This window comes from Vicia villosa, unplaced genomic scaffold (genome assembly GCF_029867415.1).
Source record: "Vicia villosa cultivar HV-30 ecotype Madison, WI unplaced genomic scaffold, Vvil1.0 ctg.000195F_1_1_1, whole genome shotgun sequence".
In the NCBI taxonomy this organism is placed as follows: Eukaryota; Viridiplantae; Streptophyta; class Magnoliopsida; order Fabales; family Fabaceae; genus Vicia; species Vicia villosa.
In genome coordinates this window covers 315513-340688 of record NW_026705064.1, presented here as the reverse complement: position 1 = coordinate 340688, position 25176 = coordinate 315513, and the positions used below count along the sequence as shown (strand labels likewise).

Genomic DNA, 25176 nt, shown 5'->3' with positions numbered 1-25176 from the left:
TCAAGACTTTAAAGTAAATGAAAGCAATAAAAAGCAGTAAATGTGCACTGAAAGTAATGCATAACGTAAAATGATTGCATAAATTAAACTGGTATGCATACATACATTCCAAAGTTGCACTCGTCACTCATTATTGCACAGAGATTTGAGTTTACTTGTGTTTTTGTAGAAAATGCTGACCCTAAACTGTTCCTCGGGAACTTGCTTAAATAGTGAAAATAAAAATAACTACTACTAACGGTCGACTGATTACTAGCCAACACGTGTCTTCGACATGCAGCATCTTCGTCTGTGAGGCTTCCACGTGTCCTGTGAAAACTGCTAAAAAACTGTCTGAAACTGCTTCCTTTGACTTCTGATGCCTTCCGACTTCAAAGCTACACTTGGCAAAACACCTAAGTTTTTCACTTATTTTAGTCGAACATGCATGGTAGACTTGCTAACTTTAGTCGAACCCTGGCAGTGATGGTCTTTCATAGTCGAACGGTAGTCTTGACTAAAAATAGCCTTTTAATCAGACTGCTTTACCTTGGACTATTTAATAATCTCATACATCTCAGAAACCACTTACCATTATTAGCAAGTCGAAATCTTAGGGTAACACATGGTGGCTAGCAAGAAGTGGAGATTTAGTGTTATTTGTGGTTTGCATAACCATGACATGTGCGGAAAATTACAAGGACATCCTAGTGTATGTCGGCTCAAACCGGAAGAGAAGACATGTACTAATGACATATCCTTGAATCATGTCCAACCGAAAAATATACTGGCCACATTGAAACGGAAGGAACCCGACAATGTATCAAATATAAGACAACTGTATAAAATCTGGTAGCGCAATAATAAGGCGATTAGGGGAGATAGAAGTGAGGTGTAACAACTGTTGAAGAAGTTGGATGATAACAAATATGTGTTGCGGTACAGAACTTGTGACGATTGGGTTACGGTCCGAGATATTTTTTGGACTTATCCGGATTCGATAAAGTTGTTCAACACTTTCCCGACAGTGTTCCTTCTTGATTCTACCTACAAGACCAACAAGTATCGACTTCTGTTATTACAGATGGTAGATGTTACATCCACCGAGAAGACTTACGTCGTTGGTTTTGCTTTTTTGGAGTGTGAAAAAGAGGATAATTTTAGGTGGGCATTAGAGGTGTGTCGGTCACTTTTGAAGAAACAAGTTGAGATGCCCAAGGCGATTGTTACGGACCATGATAGCGCTTTGATGAATACGGTGGAAAAGGTGTTTCCTTCTTCTAATGCATTACTTTGTCGATATCACATAACATGTAATGTGAGAAGTAAGATTAAATTCGCGGTGGGGACGAAACAAGTAGAGACGAAGATGGAAAATTGGTGGATCCTAGTGTGATTGTTGAACAAATAATGGATGCATGGACTCGTATTGCAAATTCTTCGACAAAAGAATTATACGCCGATTCCGTCTTTCAATTTTGGAAAGTGTGTGAAAAGTATCCGAGTTTATTGAAATATGCTGAAAGCACTATTCTTGATAAGGTGAAGGAGAATTTTGTGTGTGCGTGGACTGATAATGTCCGATATATTGGGAATACAACCACCAATAGAGTTGAATCGGCACATGTTAGTTTGAAAAATTGGTTGGCTAATAGATAGGGTGACTTGTGTCGAGATTGGGACACCATAAATCTCATGATCAAAAACCTACTCCGCACCGGCCAAAGGTCTAATAGCTTGAGGCCCATTATCCAACCTACTCCGTCATATTCAAGCTATAAATACCTTCGTAAAGGTTGCTCATGTACAATCTCTAATCTCTAATTTCCCTACCACTATCTTCAATCCTAAATTGACCTAGGCATTTGAGTGCTTACCATGCAGGTACCTCTTAGATACACCGTATCAAAGATAGCCAACACCGATTAACGGCGTCACATCAAGACTGATACTGCCAGTTTAAGAAGTGTCGTGATCGCAACCTTCGATCCACAGTATCGCCATATCGTAATGTCTTGGAAGCTCCGTCTGTCGTAGTTTCCAAAATTATCACCACTTTTAGTTCCTCATAAAAACAAGGACGTGGTCTGTGAGAATCAACTTCTGATTCCTACGATTTCCACATTCAAATCTCATATCAAGGCTCCAAAGAAGTCGAAATCTCATATCTACGTCGTTTGGATCCACTGAACTCCAATATGGCACCGAACAAGCGGTTGTGTCGACTCCAAGCCACCACGGAACAATGCTAACTAGAGCCTTCGGTCGAAGTCCAATCCAATGACATCTCCGTAAACTTAGGGCTTCATCCTCAGATGCGCAGGAAAGGCGATCGACGAACAACTTCGAATCCAGATTTAGTTTTGGAAATATGGGGTCGGTCGAGTTTCATGTCTTCCTCAGTCGCGCGATTTGGAAACACCTTTGTCTGAGTCTCGTCAAATTTGAGCCATAAATCAGCTTGGACTTGGCAAGGTCAGGAGGAATCACCTCCGAGAGACAACAGATCCAATAATGTCCTAAATGGACAATGGCAGGTATCTCATTATCGTAAAAGCCTCACGCTAGTTATCTCATCATCGTAACAGCATGAGCCAGGTCCCGAACAATCAACAAGGCTTCGGAACCCCGAAAAGATAAAGGAGTTGCGAGATGATAGGCACCTCCGAACGTGGGGTAACTTAGGAAATAAAATTATCGGTTAAGCACCATTCATCAACCATATCCTCCTTCCAACACCCCAAATTCATTACGAAGGAAATGCACGACACAAAAACCGGGAACCAAAAATTAGAGTCCAAGCAAATTGATCCATCTCAATCCCAAGGAGAGGGCCTAGACACGTGCAACGGGGTCCTGATATATCTCAAGCCAAGGGCTCGGTCCTCTAGATTTTTCGACCGTCAAGCAATCAGGACCACACACCTGGGTCGTGGGCTCGTTATATACTTGCGGTCGACCACAAGATTTAATTAATATATTCGTAAAAATATACACACATTGGTATTATAAATTTTCTTTGCATGTTTTTGAGATTTCTTGAATTTTCGATTTTGATTTTTTCTTTGGTTTTGAGAGAAGTTTGATCTTATGTGTCATTTCTTTCCACATTTAAAGCGTGTAGGAATAAATGAGAACATTTCTTATTTTTTTTAAAAATTAAAAACAAAAATTAAAAGATGTTTTATTTGACATATGAATTTAGAAGTTGCATTTGACATAAGAATTTAGTGGTTGAAACATAATTTCTCATTGCATGTAATGTACATATCAGTCGCCTAAATGTAATTAGGTACAATAATACAAAGAATGAATGAAATACAATATACAAAAGAATGAAACCAACCACACCAGCCTATAGACACAGACGCAACAATATCATTATAGAATCAGAGTCATTCCATCATAACTCTGAATTCATCAAAACTAAGCACACCATCTCCATCCAAATCAAACCTTCCAATCATCAACTTACATTCATCAATGGACTTTGAATCTCCCAATTTTTTCAACATTCTTTTCAAACTCTTTGGTGTTATGAACCCACACCCTTCATTATCATACATTTCAAATGCTTCCTTCAAATCCTTCAATTTCTCATCCTCACTAACTGATTCCATAAGCGTTATCAAATCCTCCAAAGCCAATAAACCATCACCATCAGAATCCAATGTCTCAATTGCAATTTCTGCTTCTTCCAATTCAAACTCTCCACTAATCCTTGACATTCTACTCCTTAACTCTGTCAGCGAAATCTTTCCGTCACCGTCTTCATCAAAGTAGCTAAGAACACGCTCAAATTCCATGCTACTCCTCATATTAGTTGTATATTCTTCACAGCCAAAAAAAATCCTAGAATTAGAATAACTTAATGTAATTCAATTACACAGCAATAATATACTTAATAGATTAACGAAAATAACAAGTATGGTCCTATCTAAGAATATGATTCTACACACGAGAATATTTGTGTTGGCGAAACTGGATGAAACAATGTTTTGTGTGATATGGAGTATTTATAGTAAATGATTTATAAAGACGTGTTAAATAAGTTTATGGAAGACTAGTTATGATTGGGATCGTGCAAGCAAGTTGCTGCGAGTGTTCTAGGAAGATGTTGATAGTGAGAGAAAGTACATATTGAAGGAAGAGAGAGAAAATGCATTACACGAGCCAGGACTTTCTCAAGGAAAATTCTCTAGAATAATGGTCAAATAATTCGTGACTCGGTTATTTTTATTTTTAAATTTTTTTAAATTTTTCTATAGTTGACGGAGTAGATAACGGCAGATGTGGCCAATGCGTATGCAAACGTGTCTTTGCCACCGCAGTCACGCGGTGGATACACCTTGTCAACATTTATTATCCGAATTGAAAAAATGGTATCGTGGATTATAATTAGGGGTGCTCAAAATCAAACCAACTCAATAGAAAACCGCAAACCAAACCAAACTAAACCAAAACTGCAAAAAATCGCATTTGGTTTGGATTAATTTAGGTTATTTTTTAACAAAACCGCACGGTTCGGTTTGTGGTTTGTATTTTGTAAACCGAATCAAACCGCATTATGTTACAACTTAAATTTTACTTAACTCACATCGAACCAAAAATTAAACCTATTATACATTAGCCTTATGAATAGGAACAATTTTCTTATCCTTACACATATAATTTCAGTCCCGATCTTCTCAAATCTCTAATAATATTATTTCACCTTCTTTGCCACATACATCTTCCCTCTTCTTCTATAATCTTTACTCTCCTATATTCTTTCTTTTTCACCTTCTCATTTTTATGTAAATGTTCCGTATTTCAGTTTCATTTTTATCGCACATCTTCTTCTCAAATCTCTCAACACTTTTTCTTTTTTTTTCACTTTCACTAATCTTTCGTCTCTTCTATTTTTTTGTTTCATTATAATAATTTTATATTATTTTATGCTATTATTTTATGTTTAATATTCCACTTTTGTCTAATTTAATTTTTACATATTACATGAAAAATTGTTGTCAAAATATGACGACTTTTGTTGTTATTTGTTAGTGTATGAATATCTAAATATAAAATTATGTTGTCATATATATGTGTATGTATGGCAAAATAAAATATTTGTAAAAAACCGAACCAACCGAACCGAACCAAACTGCATTAGTTTGGTTTGGTTTGGTTCGGATTTTTTTTAAAAGTCAACCGAACCAAATCAAACCGCACTATTTTTTCTCTTGCGGTTCGGATGATTTTTTTCGTCAAAACCGCCCAAACCGCACCGCGAGCACCCCTAATTATAATTGTCTATTTTTTTTAGTTTTTATATTTACTGAAATACCCGCAAAAAAATTATTTTATTATTTTATTTTTTTAAAAAATGTTATGACCAATGGTTTGTATTACCTAATATATTAAGTTATTTACAATAACAAAAGGTTATAATGGTAATTAATTATTGAGCAAAATAATACTACTACATTGAAAGAATTCTCTCTTTATTCAAATTCATTTCATTTCTAAGTTCTGCTCCCTCCTACCATTGCTCTTTCCTTAACATATTCACGGAATAAAAAATCCAATTGCATCGGAGAAGAAATTTCAAGATGTGAACTTTCATATACGACTTCAATTCTTCAACTCTATTTTTTCTCAAATCATACCTTTTTATTCTTCACGTGTTACACATGCCAAGTTTGATACCTTCAATATTTTATGTTTCGTCTAATATTGCATGTGTTTTTTTATGTTTCATTTTAATACCTTCGTACCCTTTCCGTCTCACAATAGATGTTATCTTTAAGATTTTCACATTTTTTTTTAAAAAAATAATTAATTATTTTGATTTTAATAATAAAATGAGTTTTATTTACTGAAATAACTTTATTATTAATAGGTAGTAGAGTACTTAATTGAATTAACATACAATAAATAAAGGTAAATTAGTGAAAAAAATACTAATTTAAGACAAATAAAAATAGGAAAGAGGATACTTATTGTTAAACGGAGGGAGTATTAAACTAAAATTCTATTAAACTGTAAAAGAAAACTAATAAGATGTGTCAAAATACATTGGTTTGATTTCTACTTTGTTGTCAAACAAAAAAACCTTTAATGTTGTCATCAATTTTTTATCAGTTGATGTGTGTTTGGTATACCTTTAATGTGGTCATCAATTTTTTATCAATTTATGTGTGTTTGGTTCTACGAAAAAAAAATATTGATTTTTAGGAAATTGATTTTATAGAATTGATTTTAGTTAAAATAAGTTTAATATAAAGTGATTTATATCAGGAAATATTCACAACAAAAGTGATTTGTATGAAAAATGTTGTTTGAATATTTTTATCAAAATTGTGTTTGGATGTGTAAATGATCAAAAGGAAGAAAAAAGATGATGAAAATTATTGATGTATTTAAGGGCCAAAAAGAAAAACGTGTGGAAAGGGAGAATTAATTTTTACAATTGATTTCAAGAAGTTAGAAATTGCAGCTTCATCAAAAATCAATTATGAAAGAAAAAATATTGTGGCGGTAGACTGTTTGAAAATATCCAACATGTTGGAATTGATTTTAAAGAACCAGAATTGATTTTGAGAGTTTCTACTAGGTAACCAAACATAGACTATGTGTGGTTGAATGAGTTTGGCTAGCACGTGTCTGTTTGACTAACTTGATTGTTTAAATGTCAATAATGTTATAGAAAAAGTGTTTACGAGGGTGTTCGCATTAGCAAACCATCTCTTTCATCGTCAATGTTGAAAATAATCTTCATTGAAGAAATGTCGTTGTTTATGCACAAACACATTGAGTGGATTGTAAAAATGTTAAGGAGGATGCTAATTGTAGTTATCAGACCGTATCCGACTTGCTCGATAGAAGAGGGAATAATCACTTTCTTGTCCGTCAACAACTTTTGAAAGAGTTGACAGCACATAGGGAATTTTACACATTGCTATATGGGGAAAAGGAACATTTTGAAGCAATTCACGATGCTCTTACTCCTTGTGTTATCGGTCTTACACCAATTTCAAAACGGGTGTGCTTCTCTGAAATGGGTCATCATATAGCAAGTGCATATAACAGAAGCAGTTGTGACTCAGACTCTAATGAAATAGAATATGGTCAACGCTTGGAACCTCAGCATCTAATGACCTGGACACATAGTATTCCGCCTCTGGCCGTATTCTGTGATAAAGCAGCTCCATCTTGTCAACTGCCAGATTATAGAGAAAGTCAACTATGGGTTCTAGCAGAAGGCTCAAGGTTGTTAGATACGACTTCTTCAGTCTACTCCAGCATACATATGGTTGCCTTACTTGAGAAATAAACAATGGACAAAGAGTTTATTCAGAAGTTGGAAATCCTAACCGCATAAACTCTCAACGTCTCTCTCTTTAAAATTGCTTCTTCAACAAAGACACTTGTATAATTTATCCTCCAACGGCTCTTTTTTTACCTCTATATAAGGAACGGGGGATCCAAAGGAAGATACACCATTAAACAACGAGATATTACAACAAAGAACTAGAACTGAATAAATCTTCAAGCTTTTGTACATAGTTGTTGTATTACACATAGACTTGATATTTCTTACACTTGTATGTCTTAGAAATCTCAAGTAACAAGGTCTTTGTTTGTGTTGTTCTCTATGTACCTCTGATTGTATATCAAGTACATCTTGTTGTAAATCCTAAATGTTTTGTTTAGAAAATGTAAAGTCTCGGACAGAGTATTTGAGCAAGAATGTCATGAACTGGTGTGTTTAAGTAAGGAAGTCTCAAGCTAAGTTGCTTGAGCAAGGAAGTCATGAACTGGTGTGTTTAGGAAAGCAAGTCTCATTCAGGTGTGATTGAGCAAGGAAGTCTTGGACTGGTGAGTATAAGCCGACTGTAATCAGATTTTGATTATATTGAAAAACACATGTGAGACAATGGGACTGGAGTAGTCTTGGTTGGACATGAACCAGGATAATTTATGTGTGTCCATTTACTTATTGCTTATGTGTAACGCCCCAAATTTAATTAATTAGTTAATTAAATTATTCAAGGATTTAATTATTGGATTTAGAAGAAGCTTGAGAATGTATCAGAGTAGTTGGATTTGTTAATGTGTGTCATACCCCAAAATTTTCCCATCATATTTTAAGATATTTTGATCCATCTGACTCTCAAGTGCTCAAGACTGCTCAAGAATTGGGCACACTTACTTGTCTCCTAAGCAAAAAGCCGCCAACTAGGGTTTTGTCTCTCTCCAAGTAAAATCAGTTTATGATGCCTCAAGTGGACTTCATGGCCTCTCATATGCTTCAAAGGATCCTCATACCAAGTTTCAATCCTCAGTTCACAAGTTTGCTCAGTCAAATGTTCAATTAGTCAACAGTTAACTAGTTTGACCTAAAAGTCAATTGTGGTCAACATACAGTCAAAACTCCTGATTTCTGATCAATATCTTAAAGTTATATTCATCATTTGATCAAGGGTTGATCATGATTCATCAAGAAAATCTTCAAATTCATCAAAAGTCAAAGTTTCTACATTAGGGTTTTGAACTAAAAGTCAACTGAACTTTGACTGATCATAACTTTCACATGGTTCATCAGAAATTGTCCAACCAAAGCTTATTCTCAAGTAAATTCAATTCTCTACAACTTTGATGTTGGGTCCAAGTCCAAGAAAGGCTACATTTGAGAGATATGAGCCAAAACTTTACCAAATACACAATTCAACCCCCCCCCCCCTCATTCTTGTGTATTTTTTTCACCTTCAACATATTCCACAAAAGAGGTTGAAACTTGGTTGGATCACTTTCTGGAAATGATGGAAAAGTTCGCCAAAATGAGCGAGCTTGAAAGAGAATTAAATAAGGAAAAGTCTGAGGAGGAACCAGTAGTAGATTTATCGAATGATGCATCTTTTGATGCATTTTAGATTGTAATTGATATATTTTTTACTGTATTATCGTCAACGATGTAATCTTTATACGATTTAATACATAGGCAGTATATATTTAGCAATTATGGTGTAAATGTCGACTGTTTCTGTTTACAAAATTTATGGTTTACAACTTTTATTTCTGCTCTATTTTTGGTTCAAGGGTGATTACGGATATGCATATCCGAATACACCTCATACCAATTAAAAGAACACAACATGACACTTTACGAATGTGCATATCCGTAAACATCCTTTTTTTGAAAGAAATAGATAGTGTATCCAGATATGCATCTTCGAAAAGTTCCCTAAGGACTGGAAAAGGTTTCTAATGTCTAAAGTGATCCAAGTCTTGTATAAATAAATTGTATCTCATCCCATATTCTTTTTACAAGACACACCATAATCAGAGAATGAGTACATATCTCCGCCTTGCATTTGTGTATTTCAATGGCGAGAAGTCGTCACTTCAATTTAGGGTCACTGAGGAGACACATCTCGCTGATCTAATATCCAAATTGAATACTCTCCTGCCATATCCAGAAAATCGCCGAGTTGTCATGCTCGAGTATCCTTCACCCTAGTTTGAAATCAAAGGGAAGATACAGTTCACCAACTTTGAATTGAGGACATGTGAAGATTTAGAGGTTATGTGGAGTACTTCTCGTCGTTATTCAACAAAGGGTCTTATTGAAGTGGATGAAAAGATTGCAAGATTCGTCGAAGATATTATCAATATGTCGCAACGTCTTGAACTCCCCGTTCGTAATGATATGTAATGTTAAATTAATACACGTTCGAAAATGCAACTCCCAACTAAAATTAAGCATAATAGAAGTGTCTCACTCATTTGCGTACAATTGTGTGAAAAATTTGTGTGTTCGGAGATACATCTCCAAATTATAAAGATATTTTTTTGAATTTTCATCAAGAATTTGTGAAAAGGTACAAAGATCGAGAAAAAAAACTCCCCTTTAAAAAACTATTCTGAGGCAAAGTGGTTGGGTTGAGTGGAGAGTTTAAATCAATTTTTCTGGTAATAAAGAAAAGGATAAGAATATTATAATCAAGAACACCAATTTGAAAAACTACCAAAATTCTAAAACTCTAAAGAAGAATATGAGGTTGAATGATCAATGTACAACAAACAAGATCAAATCGATACGCAAAAGAATATGAGGTTGAATGGTCATTATTCTATAGAAATCAAACATTCTGTTGTTTGAATAATGAAAACTTGAGATGTTGATATCAAAGCATATGAAAACAACAAGGTCAAATCGATACGAAAAAAATGAAAATTTTACAATGTGAACCCCTTATTTTCATTGGTTGACCTAAAGTTTATTTGAAGATAAAGCATCTCTTGCTCTAACTTTAAAGTCAATTAAACATATGCACAAATTTACTATTTTCTATACTTATTTAACAAATATCACATGTAGGACTAATAGATTTATATTATCACTTATAGTTAGAATTTTAATACGTTTTAGCTTATATTTTTTCGCTGGAAAGTTTGACAACTCAAAAAGCAGATCCTACACGTGAAAACAATTCTATGAAGACACTATTTTGAATACACAATGCATCATTTGGAAAAATTAGAATTACATTTAATTTAAGATTACAATAGTTTGTTTGTCAACAAGTTAATTTCTTCCATGTTAATGGTGATTAAATTGTAATAATAGGGATTTCTTATCTCACCCAATATCATTATCATTGAAAAGAACCATATAAAAATCCAATTTTGTCATGTGGAAGTGTATTTTTGGGACGCACTTTTTTTAATGAATCTTCAATTAATCTCGGAGATGTATTTATGGGAAGGAACCTAAAATGTATTTCCGAAATTTATGAATACAATAAAACGATTTTCAAAATTTACGGCAGAAAATAATTTTCATTGTTTCAAATATTGGAAAGTATAAAATGAATCCAATACTATATATATATATATATATATATATATATATATATATATATATATATATATATATATATATATATATATATATATATATATATATATATATATATATATATCGCTAAACAAAATATTATCCAAATACAATTAAAAGTTGATAAACAAAATATTATCCAAACCAAAATACAATACGAGATAAACAATGTAAATACTAGTGCATATGGCGGACTCTGAGTTGGCCTGTGACCCTCCCAACATTCCTCTGTTGCCTCTTGTACTGCAGAACCTCCCTAGCCTCCACCATGATGGCATCTAGAACACCTCTAACCTCAGAGCCATCAGGAAATAGTCCTCCATCAATACATGTTTGTTCAATCTTCACGATACGACGGCACCTAGGTGATTAACTACCATCAAACAAGGCATCCATATGCCTGCATTTCACCAAGGGAGGAGCAGACACAGCATGATCCTGGGGAATATATTGCAAGTACCCGAACTGATGCATGACGCACTCAGGCAGATGAACAGCCATCTTGCGTGACCTGTAAACCAACCATCCCGAGTACAACACAACATTGTCAAATGAAATCGTCACACAGTGGTCAACGTATGTTTGGAAGTCTATATCATCAAACATCAATCGGTCAATATACACCTGGAATGGATTTGTCGCCTGGTTTCCTCGGAGCGGGTCGAATGCAACTGCATACGGCTTCTCTTCAGTATAAGTTGGATCAAGTGACCAACCGGATATACGAGGGAAGTGTTGTAGGATTCAGGGCTAAAAAAACAAGAATCATTAGTTAGTAACGACATCTAAATAATTTACAAAATGGCATACATACAATATAAGACCAAGAAATGTTACCGTCAGGAGTGTGATGTTACCGGTCATCTACTTCGTCTTCCACTTACAGCCTTCATACAGCTTATGGTACAAGTACACCAAACAAGCGGCCCCCAATACCTCTTGTCGCTCATGCATGCAGGTTGTGGTTGGGATTGAATATGGGATGTAGGTTGTGGTTGAGATGCATCAGGCATCGATTGTGTGGCCTCATGTGTTATTGGAAGTGTGATGTCTCTCTTCCTCAAATACCATAGGTGAAGCAGTGCATCTACGGGAAGATGGAGGCGGGGAGGGATGACCTAGAGAACCCCACCTGCTGCAGGAGGACAATGAAATAGACAGAGAAACGTGAACACCGGAATCTGTAGCCTCATCCTCCACAATTTGTCCAGAGGTAGAAGGAGTATGGGATTCCTGACTCTTTTCCCTCCGAACTGAATCATGTTGTGCAAGTCTGCCGTGTCTCAACCTAGATGGTCTTTCAGCCATAACTCATGTAGAAGTACTAAACAAACATTACCAAAAAGGCTCATGTTCAAAAATGGGAAAAATGCAGACAGACTAAAACCGGATATGCATTTCTCTGATACAACCTGCAACTTTTCTGCTTCATCAATGGAGAAGCTCAGCCACTAAGGCCTTAAAAAAAACTATCATTGATCGTAAAAACAACCATACTAAAACGTTTATTCCTACTTCTAAGCTTGCAAACACTAAAAATAATTGGGTTATCTAAGCTAAAACACAATTTCTAGGTGAAATTACATTAACTCAAAAATAACATAATTTTTTATTTTTGTTGGTTGATGAAGCTTGAACATTGATATTTGTCTGTTGCTTATTGATTTCTGATGAGATTTTCGCACAATGGAATGATTTTCACACAATGGGGGTTTTGTGTTTGGGTTTTGTCCTTCTAGTTCAAAAACACTTTCTGAAATGAGGAAGGGGAAGAGACATCGCGCGTATTTGTGTTAACACGAACCGGAAATGCACTTACGGACGCCTCCCATAAGTGCATTTCTGGTTTATTTCTACGTTACATGACTTACATCTGAGGTTTCTTAAACTAAACTATGGTTTGTAGTTGGGGTGCTTTCGGAAATATAACTATACGTCCCTCTCGTAAAAGCATGTCTGGTTAGTTCCCGGCTCTTTTATAGGGTCTTGTCCATCAAAGGTCTAAGGGTGCTTTATACATTTCCGATAGCTAGGGACATTTATGTATTTTTGTGTGATGCGCTAGAATAGCATAGGTGTGTTGAGAAATTCCTAATATAATATATGTCAATAACTCTTTTTTTTATTATTATTTCCCTAATTTCCTAAGCAACCAAACAAAACCAAGTATATTAAATGAAACCCCTCAAAAAGAAAATAGTAAAAACAAAGTAACTTGAATTAGACGTTATCACCAACGAAACACACTCCGGATCTTGACATAATACAAACTTCTTCCTTATAGATCACACAAAAATTACAAAAACTTATAGAATTTCACATGAAAAACCAATCACAAATCACAAAAAGAGGTAACTAAATACTCATTTCTTGTTTTCTTCGCATGTTTTTCATCATTATTCTTTATCTTGATGTTCATAAATTTTGATAAAATCTAGGATCATGGAAGATGAAACTAGAAGAGATGATAAACAAAAGAGACCAAAATCCAACAATGAAAAAGAAGATGTGATAAACCAATTGCCAGAAGGAATCCCTATAAACATTTTATCAAAACTACTGATCCATGAAGCTGCTAGAACAAGCATCCTCTCAAGAAAATGGAAAAATCTATGGACTTATTTTTCCGGAACGTTAGAATTCCACGGTTCGCCGATCATGAAAGACATGAAGAAAGATATGAAGAAGATTACTGGAAGAAGTTTACAAATGGCAATGGAAATCATGTATGATGCTGAGAGACAAACATATATAAATTGGATCAATGAACTGTTAGCTTCGCTTAAAAGTTCGTCTCTACGAGGATTGAAGGTTTGGTTTCCTATGAAAAATGTTACTGATGTTGATAACTGGATTCGGTTTGCGGTTTGTAAAAAGGTTCAAAAGCTTGAACTGTATTTCGGTTACGCGATTGATTATGTTCTTCCGTTGCAACTATTTAAGGCGGAAAGATTTGATTCATTGTGTGTTTTGCGTATGAAATCGATTAGTGTCACCGAAGAGATGTTAGAGTATTTATTGTGTAATTGTCTGTTGCTTGAAACATTGAGTTTGGTTGATTCAGAAGTTCCGAAAACTATGAAGGTTTCAGTTTCAGGTTTACCATTGAAGTTGAAATGTTTAGAGTTGGTAAGGTGTTGGGAATTGACAAAAGTTGAAATACTTGCTGAGGAATTAGTGTCTTTCAAATACTATGGGCCTAATTTGGAGACAGAATTCAAGAGTGTTTCATGCCTTGTGGAAGCGTCTTTTGGAGGATCCTTTGTGGAGTTTGTTAAAGAAAGCTTTATGATGCAAATAAAAGTGCTTAAATTGGATATCACACAAAACTCGCCTCAAGTGGTAAATTCCCTACATAGCCTTCTTTTGTAGCACAGACACTTTTAAAAAAGGCATGCCGGTGTCTATGTTGGTGTCGACGGTGTCTATGTTGGCGTCGACGTGTTCGTGTCTATAATAGTTTTACTTTCTAATTTTCAGATTTATTGGTTAAGTCAACTTCCAATGTTGAATAATCTCAAGGATTTGGAGTTGGTGGCTTGTGGTGATGATAGCATAATACTTGGTGCTTGTGATATTTTATTGAAAGCATCACCTTCGCTATGTAGGTTCACAATCAAGGTGAATATCCTTGTGCTTCTAGCTTCTTTTTTTCTGTCAAAAATACTCAGGAGTAACAGACACTTGATAAATTAGATACTGATGCTTTGTGCGTCAAGCATTCTCTGCAAAATTCTAGCACCACTCTGCAAAATTCTAGCACCACACTTTGTGCATCAAGCATTATTTATGCCCAAAAGTTAGGATTGTTGTGAACTTGAAACTGGTTTTTTTTACATGTTGCAGATGCTAAATACCGAACCTACTTTTAGAACAGAACACAATTTTCCAAAGGAATGTCAATACAATATTAAGGAGTTGGAATTGGTTGGATTTTGTGGTGCTGCATGTGAAGTTGAATTAGTTATGCACATTCTTGAGAATGCAGTTGAACTCAAGAAAATAACTATTGATACAAGGTTACCAACCAAACCAAAATTGAGGCCTCTAGGAGAGGAGCACTTCAAAACTTGGAATTGCAAAGAAAACAGAATGCGTGCTTGGCGACTGAAGGACAGAATACCACCTTCGATTGAATTTGTTTGTCTATGACAATATAGGATTATCTCTTGTAGAATTGTAAATTTCATCCAGAGAGTTATGAGATTAATAACATTATAATATGCTAAACAACATTTGTTGGATGTTACAAACATTATAATATTCGATAACATTTGCGACCAATTTATTAGAGTGTAGGTGATCCACTAACAATTGAAACTACTCTCTGTTACAATCCAATTCCTAAATAACCAAAACTGAAATAACAGATAAAAGACAATTATTTCATCTAACAAAACAAAGCATGCGGTCTTATTGAAAACAAATACATGTTCTGAAATGAAATCAACACTTAAACTAAATGCCTTGCTGAAGCATTGCGCGGACTCTTATTGGAAGACCGTAAAGCCGGATAAAACCAGCAGCATCAGCTTGATCATATATATCACTACCCTCGAATGATGAGATATCTTGCCTATAAAGGCTGAAGGGACTCTTCCTACCTGTTACAGTAACAGACCCTTTGTACAATTTCAAAGTCACAGAACCTGTTGTGGTCTCTGTAATCTTCTGCATAAAGGCGTCCATGGACTCGCGGAGTGGATCAAACCATCTTCCAGCATACACCAACTCTGCATATTTAAGGGCTAATGAATCTTTGACCTGTATTGTTTCTCGGTCAAGTGTCAAGAACTCCAACTCCCTTGCTGCAGCAAAAAGGATAGTTCCGCCAGGAGTTTCATAGACTCCGCGGCTCTTCATGCCTACAAGCCGATTCTCGACCATGTCGATGCGGCCAACTCCATGCCTTCCACCTATCTCATTGAGCTCGGTGAGTAAAGATGCTGGTGAAAGCGTCTTCCCATTGAGTGAAACAGGAAGCCCCGACTCTATACCAATTTCCAAATACCTGCACGACATAATGCATTATTTCGAAAATGTAAGGTTCAACTTCCGAAAATAATTGCAGGGTGCAGCCTTTCTAGAAGGGATAACAGAAACTTGAAGCTGCATATATAGTGAATTAGTAAAACTACAAGAAAGCTTACTCGGGTTGATCTGGAGCATCCTCTGGGTCGACAGATATCATGTACATATCCTTTTGGGGCTCATTAGCCGTGTCTTCCAAAATATCACCCTTTAAGTCACAGATCGCATACATTAGAGAAACAGTAATATATCACTCCCAAAGTATAGTTATGGGAGCTACACTACATAATGCATAGTCCTAGGTCAAACTAAAGATAAGCAAGTTCTGACAATGCAGCATAGAAATGATGCAGTGCATTCCCTTTAATGATTCAAATGCTCACTAGAGACCGGTAAAAAATGATAGGATTTCTTGAAATACTTCTAAAAATACGGTTCACATAATGCATAACTAGGGCTAGATTGAGGATAAACACAATGCATACCTCATGGCTAAGATGCCATAGGTTCCTATCCCTGCTGTATATGGATTTCTTTGTCACTGGAACAGGAACGTTATGCTTTTTAGCATACTCAATGGCATCTTCTCTCCCTGTAATATCCCACTCCCTCCATGGTGCCACAATGTTTAGCTTGGGGTTCAGCGCAAAGAAAGTGAGCTCAAATCGAACCTAAATGTTTATTAAAAAAAATGTGAGATTAATATAATCTGCATGACATATTACTGTAGGTATAATAGTTAGACATGCCTGATCATTTCCTTTCCCTGTACACCCATGGGCGACAGCATCAGCTCCAACTTCTTTGGCAACATCCACCATGGCCTACCAGTCAGCACGCATCAATCAGTAAGCAATGACACGTACATAGACACAACACATACAATTATTTGAAGAATGCAAAGTCCGACACTGATAAATGTCAGACACCAACACGCCTTTAATATGAAGTGTGGGTGCAACATGTTTGATATTTACAGGCGAAAAGGTTTTTACCAATTGAAATAAAGTATCAAACTTCAAGCAAAAGTACCTTTGCAATTACAGGACGGGCCATTGAGGTCCCAAGCAAATACTTCCTCTCATAAATGGCACCAGCACGCAGGCAAGGAAATACGTAATCTCTAACAAATTCCTCCTGCAAGTCCTTTACAACTAATTGAGAGGCTCCACTGGCTTTGGCTTTGGCTTCTAAACCGTCCAATTCTTTTATACCCTGTGAAAATTAATTTTGTTAACCAACGACATGCAATACATCAGCAACAAGCTCTCCTAGTCGGATGTTTACAATCTTAAAACACCTCATCCAACACACAACTTAGACAACAATAATCTTGATTACAAAAAATGAATTCTAAAATTCACAGCGTACTTGGCCAACATCAGCAGTGAAGCAGACAACGTCACAACCATAATTCTCCCTGCAACATCAAGATCGCTAAATAAGATATCATAACAAGAACAAAATTATACAGCAATAGATAACTTAAAAATGGTTTCTGATCTTCATTTACTCATTCTGCTCAAATTTCAAAACAACATCTCTAAATTACAAGAGTCATGAACTTGTGACAGAAACCTAGTAGAAAAAGAACTAGGAAACATATATACCTCAACCATGGGACAATGACTGATGTATCTAAGCCACCACTGTAAGCCAGAACAACCTTGTTTAATTTTCCACGCAGCCCGCTACCCTTCTTGGCTTCAGAAACTTCCACAGCAGAATCACTGCTCAATACTGCTTTTACAACTGCGCATTACGAAAACTTCAATAGCATTACAAACATTAAACTTAACTATCAAACAGCATCTAATCAACATAATGAACATATGAACACACAGTGCGTCAACAGAATTCATTCACTTTCATCGTAAACCATGCATAACCTAAGAAGCCCCAAATTACCCCTCCAGAAAATTATTTGTTTGTTGCCGATACGACATAATTTTGTTACGAAAAATTATGATTTCCAAAATCCATGTGAAAACAGACAAGTCAATTCAATTCCAACAGATAAAGACAACAATCAGACACACATCAAGTTAAAATCTACATGCAAATGATTAATTCTGTCTTCACAATTTAAAATCATCTATACACCATAGTTTATAAATCAAACAAATAAAGACAATGCAAACCACATAACAATTTCCAATAGATCTTGATAGAAAATAATCTCACCTTGAAGTCTACCAGCACCAACATTAGCTTTTGGTTTCAACTACACATATTAGAAGAGTCCAACATAAGATAAAAACAAAAAAGGGTGTCAAAATATAAAGTAAAAACATATGTTCGTAAATTCCAAGGATTAAAAGTTGGAACTTTTAAAGATCACCTGTTTAAATGAACATGGGTTTGCCTTCCAAAACCTATTAAACAGAATGTGCTCTGCAAATAAGAATCAAGAAAGCCAAAAGAGAATGAGAAATTCAAATCTTAATGAAAAATCAATAAAGGGTCGTGATAAATTGTTTAATAGGATTCAAAAGACGAGGTTTTGAAATAACTAACAGTATTTATAAAACAGAATGAAAGGGAGAGAAAAGAGAACCTGTTGCATGTAGGGAAGGAGTGGTAGTGGCGCATGGATGTGAAGGAAATGGTTTCAACTGAGCCATTGTTGTTGAAGTGAAGAAGTGAAGAGGAACAACTCTTGAACTAAATAATGCTGCTGTGCTTTGGTCGAATATAACAAGGGTTTCAAGAGTTTCAACTTTGACGAAATGACCAAATTGGTCACCAATTAAAGGGTTTTTTTTGTTTATAGATTAAAGGGATTTCAATTAAAAAAATTTAAAACTTAAATTTGGCATGTGGCCTATTATAGCCTAAGTCTGGCATTTTCGAAAGCCGGTTTAATCTATTAGCTTACATAAAAGTCTATTTTATTTGAAAACTAGTAAGAAACCCGTGCTATCGCACGGGTCCCGTCTGGATTTACATCACATGCTTACCAAACTTACATCTACCCGTGAATTTAGATGAGTTAACAAAACTCAGTTGAATTCAAATGAATTAATAGTAAAATTAAAAATTTGAATATAATCATTTATCCAATTCAAATAACACTATTTTATAGATATTAGATAATTTTTCCAAATCTAAAATTTTTAACAGTTTCCCGTCAAATACCAGTTATAAATCCTTTTGTAATAAAAAAGATATTCAAATAATTGTTTTATTAAACTAATTTAGATATTAAAAAAAAAGTTTATGGCTTATATTGAAAATTTAAATACTTATTATTACTCATTATACCCACCTATCACACAAATAAAATCTAATAATTACTTATTATTAGCGTTAAAAAAAACAAAAATTACAAAAATTATTAAAAAAAATTAAAAAAACGTAATAATTACTTATTAATTTTATGATAATATTATACACATTGTTTAGTATACTTAGTTTATTATTTTTAATGTACAATGATAACCATAATATTAAGAAGTCGATAAATAATTTTAAATAGTAATTGTAAGTTCAAAATAAATAATTAAATTTTGAATAAATAGTTTTCAAAATTAATATTTTTACTTTCAAAATGACTATCTTGAAAAAGTAAACTATTATTTTCTTGTTTTTATGTTAAAATTATTAAATAGTTATTCGTTTTAAATTTACAGTAGTTATCACAACAAAAAAACTAAAAAAGATATTGAAATAATTGTTTTATTAACCTAATTTGGATATTAAAATAAATTTTATGACTTGTATTTAAAATTTAAATAATTATTGTTGTTCATTATTACCCACCTATCACATAGATAAAAATATACTAATGATTTATTATTACGGTTAAAAAAATAAAAAATCATAATAAATATTTAAAAAAAATAAAAAATCATAATAAATATTAAAAAAATTCTAAAACTGTAATAATTACCAAATAAAATCCTACTATACTATTATACATATTGTTTAGTAACATTATTATATGTTTTTAATGTGCATTAATTATAAATGATAATCATAATATTAAGAAGTTGAATAAATAGTTTTAAATAGTAAATATAATTTTCAAATAAATAATTAAATTCATTAATTAGGGTCATTTTTTATTTACAGGTTTTAAATAAATAGTTTTCAAACCTATAAATAAAAAATGACCATAATTAATGAATTTAATTATTTTCAAAAGTTTTTCTTAATATTGAAAATTTTAATAAATTGTGACTTAAAGGTGGAAGGTTGTGTTGGTTAAAGAGAGATAGGAAATTTGAAGCGGTGGATTGAAAGAAGGAGGAGATGTGGTTGTGGAATAGATTGAGGTAGAGTCTATACCTCACTCTCCATGTGAATTTTGGTGGCTCTATGAGCAGAGTGTTAATTCAATTTTTTATTGAAAGCTTGAAAGTAACTATTCATTTTTGCATACGTTTATACGAATATGTCCTTGTAATTTTAAAAAATTAAGCATATATTAATAAGGGTTTAGTGGGAATTTCAAGCGGTATACCATTTAATAGATAGAAAATATATATTTAAACAAATCATAAGTTATATTATTAAAAATATATTCAATTGTATAGTTAAAGATTATCAAAAAATTAATTTAATTTAACTATAAATATTTAATATAATTATGCTCTTAATTAAGTTACAATTTTCTATGTCTAAGAGACTGTTTGGCCCAACTTTTTATCTAATTCTTTTCTCCTTATATTAATCCAATTAATAGAGATTGAATATTAATCTACTTAGACTAAATAGTTAAAAGGTCACCCAAATAATAAGAAGTAGCCCGTAAAAATACTATTTTTAAAAAATTATTTATAAAACTTAATTTTGTAATTATTCATATTCTCTTTTATTAAAATAAAATAAAATGATTTTCTTAATAGTGTGAAATCTGTTAAATTTACTCAAATATGATAATGGACAAAATAAATTCAAAATGAAGTAAAAGAACCAACATCATCGATTTCTAAGAAAATGATGTTTCTGCTAACATAAATTTCATGACAGATGAGTATGAAAATTCTAAAATATAAATCTACCAAAGAAAATAAGATATAGCATGTTAATTATGTGGAAATACACACGTTCAAATGCCTCTTCTAAAGATAATAGTAAAATGTTAAAAAAAAAACATAAAAATCAGCATATTTAATATATGTTCATAATAACCTTTAACTCCAACATCCCAATTGAGAATCCAAATCAACTTATTTGTCTTTTGGTTTCAACATGTCTCTTTTTCTTCATCAAGATTTACCGGTCAACCTTGTCTTTAGTTTTTCTGTTTCTAGCTTTAGAGCTGCTTCAACCTCCTTCAACTTCTCTACGCCCTAAGCAGATCAAATCTATATTTCTTAACAAATACATCAACAAAAAACAGAACCAACTATTAATTTGCAAATCAATAATAAAAAATATGAAAATAAGGGATAAAGATGAAGTCAAATTGTAAATTAAAAACCGACGTGTATCCTCCAACAAAGCGTTGCTCCGAATAGTTACCTCAAGAATCAAAATTATCAACATGAATTTATAACAAACTTTTACATCACAGTCATGATGAGCATCTCCAATTTATACCTCTAAAATATAATAGTGTCTGTTCTAAGTAATTACAACATCCAACCATCCAATTGTATCTATAAATCTGTTTAAAAATGACATACTATGACAGTGCCTCCAATATATCACTTGTATGGTTCATGCACTGTCAATGCTAAAAACATTATTAATTAGAACTCATGAAAAAACAATGTGAATCAACAATGTGAATCAAATGCAGCTACTATCTCAAAGTCAGATAATATACTTGTATTCAAATAATGACTAATATTAATATTAAACAGAGAGTAATTCTATTTCTAATATTTCTAGCTCTGACTCTCTCTCCTGTCTCTCCCTTCCAAGTTGCATCAGTTCCTGAATTAAAGAAGAAAAAAACACAACAAATTAATCAACAACAATAAAATTTAATCATCAATGAAATCATACAAAATAAGCGATTAAGAATGTAACTTATGCAAACAATGTTGATATGAAAATTTTCTTTTCTCATATGTCTTAACTGCAATACAGTAACAAAAATGTCAGAACTAATAGGAAAATAAAACATTAATTTTGTATAAATCGAAATTGATTGATTGAATATCAAATGCCTCCAAGCCATGTGACCTTAATAATAAACTAAAGTGTCGAATCGGTTGCGTTTAATCTGGGGAGCAGAGCAAATCGACTGCGATTAACAGATGAAATGAAAGATGAGAAAATAGATCTATTGATAGATCTGAAAGTGTGAGTCATGCCAATGCTTAAAAACTGCAAGAACAAATATTATTTCACACGAACCGCAAGTTAAGATCGAAACTTGCTACAACAAAAAGATGGAATGATAAAAAAAACTCACATCTTGAAGAATTGAAAATACATGGTTTAGTATATATAGTGGAATAAAGGTTTAGAAAACTGAAAGGCCAAAGATTTATTGCATTGTTCGGTAGTGGAGATTTTGCTTTTCCAAAAATCCTTAATGGTAGACTATCGATTCCAATAAAAGTGGAGATTTTGCTTTTCCAAAAAACCCTAATGGTAGACCATTGTTTATCGTTTCAAATTAATAATGGAATAAAAAAAATATAAAATGCAACAAATTATTGGGTGCTGCCACATCACCCGTAATAAATGTCAAATCAATAATATTGAGTTATTTTGCTAAAAGTCTTTTCTACCCATAGAATAAGAAAAGTTTTAGTAGTTTAATCAGAAGGCTTATAATGTAATTTTCAGGTACTTTTGCTTTTATATATTAATAATAGATTTATAAATAGGTAATTTAATTAATGTTTAAATAGACTAACAAATTAAAAGATCAACAAGACAATATTTATTTGCGTTGACTTATTCAAGTTTTCCTATTAACATAAGTTTTGTGACATTGTTCATAAGATTTTTTCAATTAATTTTCTTAAGTTCGTCAAAATTACTAAGCTTGAGTTTTATATTTTAATTCAAAGTATAAATATAATATAATAATAAGTAAATTATTCATATTTATTTAATAGGTCGGTCTGATAGGTTTAAAGACTTTTCTATGGCCTGTGGCCTAGTCTTTTTGCTAAAGAGACTTATAAAAAAAGTCTGGCTTGTGTAGGTTAGGTTGTAGGTTCCTGTTAGTTGGTCTGTCATATTCTTACCCTTATCTGTAAGTATCTCCATAAGAGTTCTCAAAACTTTGAGGTATGTCTTAAATTGTGAGCCTCCGGAGTTCAATTCACCTAAATTTTTTAATAAAATAAAATTATTGAGATCTCAGCATTAAATTAAATTATAGTGAGACAAATAGTTATTTAGTTAGACCAGTAATTCAACCAAACAATAAAGAAGCTTCTATAAACAAAATCGAAAAAATGTGAAAATCGAAAAAGAGGAATGATAAATGAGGGAGAAAGAGGACTAAACGAAACTGGAAGAATCGACAGCAAGAGTTTCCTTAACAAGCTTTACTAGGATATTCTATGTCGAGGGAGAAGACTCATCAATGTCATCAAATTCTACTTCGCCGATCATTCGTCGTTGAATTTGACGAGTAACTTAAAACCCCTTTTGAAGTTGCAGCGTCTAATTAATAGTTAATTTTTAATTGAAATTCTATGTAAATTCTTGCACTTTAAAGAATATCATAATTGTTTAGTATCATGCTAATAGTTATATTTTTTATAAAAAATAATATTTATTATTTATTATTATCAATAATAATAAACTCTACAATTTAAAAATATTTTTTTATTGAGAATTTTGATAATTAATATTAAATTATATTTTTTAATAATTAAATGATAACTAGTCATTATAATTTTTAGAATGATATTAAATAATAACTTATTTATTTTGTAAGGATATGTTTCATGGTAAAAGTAAGAGAAAACATGGAATAATCATATTATAATTTTTTTCCGAATTAATAAAAAACTTTTGATTCAACCAAATAACAGAGTTATACTGTCTAGGCGATCCTAAGGATCCAGCCACTTAACCATGACAAGAACATACCAAGTCTAAGCCATCATCATTCATCAACATAGATACATCCTAAACTTAGTTTTGGTCCAGCTCCTATACACAATATTGTCTATAACTTTTGCCCTTATGTTGGTATTAATTACATTGTCTCTAAAGCAAACATCATTTCTATATCTCCAAGTTTCGTATATTGTCTCAGTAAAAGCTAATTTTAGAAGTTGAGTCTTCCAACTTTTTCCTTTGTTGGAAATTATAAACTAATAATTACCATAGTGTGTTCTAATGTGACAAAAAATGGGAATAGATTTTTGGTTGTTACATAAATTTGTTTTTTGAATTCAAATTTACAACATTTCATGAAAGGGTGCCTTGTGTCATTATAGATGAATCATTGCAATATATGGTGAAAAGGTGTTGTTTCATCAAGAGTTGCAAACTTATGAAACAACACATGCATGGCCTATAAATACACATTTATGAATCCAAAATGAAATACACAAAAAATCATTATCCTCTGATATATTTTCCAGACAGCTTCCTTGCATTCGAGTTTCTTCACCGGTCTTGTGCAGACTCGAGTAAGGCTGAATTATCCTGGGTATTCAGGCCGTTGCAACTCTAAGACAATCGAGAATGTGCTTGAAATACTTTTAAGGAAAGTGATTTCGTTCACGATTCTAGCCTCGTTCCATTTGGTTTAAATTGATTTAATAACAATCTTAAAAGTAGTTCAAAGAATGGCAATCGAAGTTTTTGTTTAAAGTATAAAATGGAAGAATGAAAAGAGGAGAAAAACAAATCCAAATCAAGAATACAAGAAGAATCGGTGTTATAAATCCGGGTACGTTTTAATTTTTCTCAAAAAAAAAATTAAAGATAAAAATAGAGATAAAAATACTCTAATTTCCAGTTGTTTTGTTTTCAAATGAATAAGATACCGGAACATTAAAATTTAAATTATATACCTTGATGAACATGTTAAAGTGCTATAGTATGTTAATATATAAATTACCGTTCCGAGATATCATAAGGCAATATTACAAGTTTGTTTTTAAATTTACTATAAATCATTGCCTTGTTTATCATAAACAGAAGCATTGGTTCAACTGCACTATTATGTGTCCGTTTGCGATTGTGGCACCTTTGAAAACATAAAAATAAAGGCAATATACATTTACTGTATTAGAGTTATATCTATGCATATACATACACAGTATAACAATAAGTAAGAATGTGGCTTCGTACTGTGTTAAAAGATATTAAATTATTTTAAAAAGGCTTTAACCTATACATAAAAGCAA

The 25176-nt window shown here is 33.0% G+C and overlaps 3 protein-coding genes across 3 annotated transcripts; 1 reads left to right on the top strand and 2 right to left on the bottom strand.

Annotated features, from left to right (window-relative positions):
* Positions 1-3142: 3142 nt before the first annotated feature.
* Positions 3143-4138, bottom strand: LOC131625213 (putative calcium-binding protein CML19). The gene has a single exon (XM_058896102.1). It carries the CDS (start codon positions 3795-3797, stop codon positions 3375-3377), a length of 423 nt encoding a protein of 140 aa, XP_058752085.1. The 5' UTR covers positions 3798-4138; the 3' UTR covers positions 3143-3374.
* Positions 4139-13075: 8937 nt separating this feature from the next.
* On the top strand, positions 13076-15041 carry LOC131625223 (F-box/LRR-repeat protein At3g58900-like). Its single transcript, XM_058896111.1, has 4 exons — positions 13076-13212; positions 13300-14203; positions 14342-14482; positions 14708-15041. Exons 2-4 carry the CDS (start codon positions 13304-13306, stop codon positions 15011-15013), a joined length of 1347 nt encoding a protein of 448 aa, XP_058752094.1. The 5' UTR covers positions 13076-13212; positions 13300-13303; the 3' UTR covers positions 15014-15041.
* An 83-nt stretch (positions 15042-15124) lies between these two features.
* LOC131625221 (argininosuccinate synthase, chloroplastic-like) lies at positions 15125-18609 on the bottom strand. Its single transcript, XM_058896110.1, has 10 exons — positions 18450-18609; positions 18234-18286; positions 18077-18116; positions 17503-17644; positions 17264-17312; positions 16925-17107; positions 16642-16716; positions 16378-16563; positions 16012-16100; positions 15125-15872 (listed from the first exon to the last, which is right to left on the bottom strand). Exons 1-10 carry the CDS (start codon positions 18514-18516, stop codon positions 15320-15322), a joined length of 1437 nt encoding a protein of 478 aa, XP_058752093.1. The 5' UTR covers positions 18517-18609; the 3' UTR covers positions 15125-15319.
* Positions 18610-25176: the final 6567 nt, after the last annotated feature.

Coding starts and splice junctions, on each gene's coding strand:
- LOC131625213 (XM_058896102.1), bottom strand. CDS start 3,797: ATGAGGAGTAGCATGGAATTTGAGCGTGTTCTTAGCTACTTTGATGAA.
- LOC131625221 (XM_058896110.1), bottom strand. CDS start 18,516: ATGGCTCAGTTGAAACCATTTCCTTCACATCCATGCGCCACTACCACT. Junction 17,645..18,076: donor TGGTGCTGGTAGACTTCAAG/GTGAGATTATTT, acceptor CGTAATGCGCAG/TTGTAAAAGCAGTATTGAGC. Junction 16,101..16,377: donor TATGGCATCTTAGCCATGAG/GTATGCATTGTG, acceptor TGTGACTTAAAG/GGTGATATTTTGGAAGACAC.
- LOC131625223 (XM_058896111.1), top strand. CDS start 13,304: ATGGAAGATGAAACTAGAAGAGATGATAAACAAAAGAGACCAAAATCC. Junction 14,204..14,341: donor CACAAAACTCGCCTCAAGTG/GTAAATTCCCTA, acceptor TCTAATTTTCAG/ATTTATTGGTTAAGTCAACT. Junction 14,483..14,707: donor TATGTAGGTTCACAATCAAG/GTGAATATCCTT, acceptor TACATGTTGCAG/ATGCTAAATACCGAACCTAC.